This window comes from Eimeria maxima, genomic scaffold, assembly GCF_000499605.1.
Source record: "Eimeria maxima Weybridge genomic scaffold, Emw_scaff73, whole genome shotgun sequence".
Lineage (NCBI taxonomy): Eukaryota > Apicomplexa > Conoidasida > Eucoccidiorida > Eimeriidae > Eimeria > Eimeria maxima.
The window spans coordinates 45,001-50,000 of record NW_013566723.1 but is presented as its reverse complement, the minus strand read 5'-3'; the positions used below and the strand labels follow the sequence as shown (position 1 = coordinate 50,000).

At 45.1% G+C, this 5,000-nt stretch overlaps 2 protein-coding genes across 2 annotated transcripts in view; one reads left to right on the top strand and one right to left on the bottom strand.

The window, feature by feature from the left end:
• EMWEY_00010740 (mRNA decapping protein, putative) overlaps positions 1–3,254 on the top strand; it is a gene marked incomplete at both ends in the record, with an annotated part of 3,402 nt that extends 148 nt beyond the window's left edge. The window contains one exon of the mRNA XM_013482737.1: positions 1–3,254. This exon is cut by the window's left edge and continues 148 nt beyond it. Coding sequence (XP_013338191.1) covers positions 1–3,254 — 3,254 coding nt within the window.
• A 1,667-nt stretch (positions 3,255–4,921) lies between these two features.
• Positions 4,922–5,000, bottom strand: part of EMWEY_00010730 (hypothetical protein, conserved) — a gene marked incomplete at both ends in the record, with an annotated part of 845 nt that continues 766 nt past the window's right edge. Inside the window, one exon of the mRNA XM_013482736.1 lies at positions 4,922–5,000. This exon is cut by the window's right edge and continues 104 nt beyond it. Within this exon, the coding sequence (XP_013338190.1) occupies positions 4,922–5,000 (79 nt within the window).

Here is a 5,000-nt window from a genome sequence, read left to right as displayed (position 1 = left end):
GTGGTGGTAGTGGTGGTAGTTGTAGTTTTTACGGGAAGAAAGGAGGAGAGATACAACTGCAGCAACTGCAGCAGCAGCAACAGCAGCAGCAGCAGCAGCAGCAGCAGCAGCAGCAGCAGCAATATTATAATAAATTTCATCAAGTACAACAATTTGTACCTAATTTACTTAAATGGATAGATATATTAAAAGGTTCTGCTGCTGCTGCTGCTGCTGCTGCTGCTGCTGCTGAGGAAGGAGGAGGAGGAGGAGGAGGAACAGCAGCAGGAGGAGGAGGAGGAGGAGAAAGTAATGGGAAAAGGAAGCAGCAAGCAGCAGCATTACTTAGGGCTATTGGTGGGGCAACAGACAGCAGCAACAGCAGCAACAGCAGCAATTGCAGCAACAGCAGTAACGATACCAATAATAACGATACTAGCAACAGCAGCAGCAGCAGCAGCAGCAGCAGCAGCAGCAGTGCTTATACATTACCACCTATGGATGAGAAGACACTACGTTTGCTGCAGCTTGTTGAGGAAGACACAACAACAACAGCAGCAGCAACTTCTGCTGCTGCTGCTGCTAATAATAATAATAATTATAATTATAATTATAATAATTATAATGAGGATAATCATACAACAAGACATGCAACAGCAGCAACAGCAGCAGCAACAGGAGATGGTAGTTGTCAACAGGATAAACAACAGCAACAGCAACAGCAGCGTGATGTTAGCTGCAGCACAGTTGTTGCATCTGTTAGAAGTAATTGTTACAGCAGCAACAACAACAACAGCAGCAGCAGCAGCAGCAGCAACAGCAGCAGCAGCAGCAGCAGCAGCAGCAGTGTGGAGACATTTGCAATGTATCAAAGGACAACGCAAACAGAAATAGGAGATCCAGCAGCAGCAGCAGCAACAGCAGCAACAGCAGCAACAGCAGCAACAGCACCAGCGTCTATTACAGCTGCAGCAGGAGGAAGTAGACGACATGCTGCTGCTGCTGCTGCTGCTGGTGCTGCTGCAGGTTCTGCTGCACCTTCAGCAGCAACAGCAGCAGCAGCAACAGCAGCAACAGGAGGTGACTATTTGCGTCATCGTCCCTCCTCTCGTTCTTTCCCTCATCATCATCAGCAGCAACAGCAGCATAATAACCACCACCACCATCAGCAGCAGCAGCAGCAGCAGCAGCAGCAGCAGCAGCATCGTGCAGCAGCAGCAGCAGCACGTAATAGGAGTACATTTGGAGACACCCAAGGGGGATGGAGACCACAAGAGATGTTTGCTGTTAATAAAAAACTCTTTGGTGTTACCTCAACATACACCCCAGATGTATATACTGTACCCCTTAAGCAGCAGCAGCAGCAGCAGCAGCAGCAGCAGCAGCAACAGCAGCAACAGCAGCAACAGCAGCAGAGGGTTAACCAGCAACAGCAGAAAATGCAACAGCAACAACAGCAGCAAATAATTCAGCAACAACAGCAACAACAACAATTGCAGCAGCAGCAAAAGTATCAACAGCAGCAACTGCAGCAGCAACAAAAATTACAGCAGCAACAGCTGCTGCAGATGCAGCAACAGCAACAGCAACTACAACAAAGACATCTACAGCAGCAGCAACTGCAACAGCAGCAATTGCATCATCAGCAGCAAATACAGCAACAGCTACAACATAGACAAGCGCAGCAGGAGCAGCTGCAGCAGCAATATCTAGAGAGGCAGCAGCTGCAGCAACATCAATTGCAGCAGCAGCAACAAGAGCAGCAGCAACAGCAACAGCAGCAACAGCAGCAGCACCTGCTTAATTTGTTAGGGAGAGCGGCTGAGTGGAGCCGACAGAATAAACAGCAGCAAGGTAAGCCGAGCTGTAGCTCGCAACTGCAGCAGCAGCAGCAGCAGCAGCAACACCAGCAGCAGCAGCAGCAATCCCACATCAGCATCAGCAGCAGCAGCTGCAGCAGCAGCAGCAGCAGCTGTGCAGCGCCATCATTAATGGGCGCTGGAGGGAAACACTTGACGGGATCTGCTGCTGTTATATATAGGGAACTTCAGCAGCAGCAGCAGCAGAAGGAACAACAGCAGCAACAGCTGCAACAGCAGCAGCAGCTGCTGCAACAGCAGCAGCAGCAGCAGCAGCAGCAGCAGTCTCTGCGGCGTGCTTTATTGGAAGCAGGTAGCCGCAGCCGTCAGCGTAATCGCGCACCTTTGCTGCAACCACCGACAACAACAACAACAGCAGCAGCAGCAGCAGCAGGTGCTGCTGCTACTGTCTCTTTACAGCAGCATGGGGAGAAGCAGCTGCAGCACGAGCAGCAGCAGCAGCAGCAGCAGCAAGCTTCTTCATGTGTCCGTGCATGCACCCCTTCTTGCGTCCCTCCTCCTGAGTATATGCAGCAGAAGGAGCTGCAGCAGCGACTGCAGCAGGAGTTGCTGCTGCAGCATCCATACGATATATGCAGCAGCAGCAACAGCAGCAGCAGCAGCAGCAACACAACCGCAACACATGCAGCAACCGTTTTAACGCCCACCGGTGGGCGAATACCGGCCAATCAACTAAACAGCAGCAGCAGCAGCAGCAGCAGCAGCAATAGCAGCAGCAGCAGCAGCAGCAATATAGGTATAATAGATATGAATATATTATTGTCTCCTCCTCCTGCTCCTTATTTATGTGCTGCTGTGTCTCCTAGTGATGTTAGTGATTGCCAATCTATAGGAGGAGACAGAGGAGACAGATGTTCTTTGTCTCTTTTATCTATAAGATCTTTATTATCTATTAATGATGCAGCAGCAGCAGCAGCAACAACAGGAACAGCAACAGCAACAACAGCAGCAGCAACAGCAGCAGCACATCATACTCATCATGATGATTATTATCATGGGCATATTAGGGAAAGAAGAGGATTAATTAGGGCTGCTTCTTGGTCTGCTGCTCCTGCTGCTGCTACTGATGCTGATGCTGCTGCTGCTGCTGCTTCTGCTGCTGCTACTGATGATGATGATAGTGATAGTGCAGCAGCAGATGCACATGCAGCAGCAGATGCATGCACACCCTTTTCTAGGCAAAATCATGCTTCTTGTAGCAGCAGCAGCAGCAGCAGAAATAGCAGCAGCAGCAGCAGCAGCAGCAGGTTTGCTTTCCGTGGGGGAGAAGGAAGACAAACACTCCCAGGGATCTCCTTAAATCCACCGGCAGCAGATACAGCAGCAGCAGCAGCAGCAGCAACAGCAACAGCAACAGCAGCAGCAGCAAAAGCAGCAGCAGCAGCAGTTGATTGAATTCTTTTAGGCTCTTAGAAGAAATATCTACAGAGCAAAACTTTTTTCTATTTGCAGCAGCAGCAGCAGCAGCAGCAGCAGCAGCAGCTGTTGCTGCTGCTACTGCAGAAGCAGCAGTAGTTGTCGCTGCAGCAGCAGCTGTTTTTGTTACTGCTGTTGCTGCAGTAGCAGCAGCAATTGCTGTATTTGCTGTTGCTGTTGCTGCTGCTGCATGCGCTTATTTGCTTTAAGAAATTGCTGCTGCACTAAAGAGGCAGCAGCAGCATTAAGGCAGCAGCAGCAGCAGCAGCAGCAACAGCAGCAGCTGCTGCTGCAGCTGCAGCTGCAGCATATGCTGAACTTTTGTTTTGTGTGTTTATTGCCGTAGAGGAGACAATAAAAAGGAGACAATTAATTAATTAATTAATTAATTAATTAATTAATTAATTTAATTAATTAAAAAAAGGAGACAATTAATTAATTAATTAATTAATTAATTAATTAATTAAAAAAAGGAGACAATTAATTAATTAATTAATTAATTAATTAAAAAAAGGAGACAATTAATTAATTAAAAAAAAAAGAATTAATTAAATAAAAAAGGAGACAATTATTTAATTAATTAGTTAAAAAAAGGAGACAAATAAATAAATAAATAAATAAATAAATAAATAAATAAATAAATAAATAAATAAAGGAGAAAAAAAAGAGGAGACAAATAAATAAATAAATAGGGAGACAATTAATTTATAAATAAAAAAGGAGACAATAAATTAAATAAATTAAATAAATAAATAAAATAAATAAATAAATAAATAAATAAAGGAGACAATAAATAAATGAAAAAAGGAGACAATAAATAAATAAAAAAAGGAGACACATAGTTGCACATATAGATAAATAGTAAAAAGAAATTAATTAAATAAATTAAATAGATAAATAAATAAATTAATTAATTAGTTAATTAATTAATTAGTTAATAAATAAATAAATTAATTAATTAAATAAAATAAATAGCCAAAAGGAATTGTTTTTGTCCCTTTGTTGCTCCGTAGTAAGGGGCTCTTTGCTCCTTAGTTTGCTGTTGCTGCTGCTGCTGCTGCTGCACCTGCAGCAGCAACAGCAACAGCAGCAGCAACAGCAGCAGCTCCTGCATCTATAGTTGGTGGTGGTGCTGCTGCTGCAGCTATTGCTGCTTGAATAGTTTGCTGTTTTGTCTGCTGCTGCAGCTATTAGCAGCAGCAGCAGCAGCAGCAGCAGCAATTGCTGCTGCTGCTATGCGATTCTTGCTGAACTTTTTCTGTTACAGCACCACGACCACGACCACCATCAGCAGCAGCAGCAGCAGCAGCAGCAGCAGCAGCACCATCAGCAGCAGCAGCAGCAGCTATAGCTGTGCCTCTGCTAATAGAGTAAGTATTAATTTATTATTATCTATTAATTTAATTAAGAAAGAAAAAGGAAGAAAATTAATTAATTTATCTATTAATTGCTGCTTATTTAATGTACCTAGATACCCTCCTCCTCCTCCTCTTCTTCCTTGCTGCTGCTGCTGCTGCTGCTGCTGCTGCTGGTTAGTTGTGTTATGCTGCTGCTGCTGCTGCTGCTGCTGCATGCGCAGAACGGCCTTACGTAGTCTTATGTAAGAAAGTGTCTGAAGGGCAGCAGCAGCCTTAGCACGAACTCTATCAGGGTGGCTGCTGCTGCTGCTGCTGCTGCTGCTGCTGCTGCTGTTGCTGCTGCTGCTGCTGAATATAGACTGCTGTT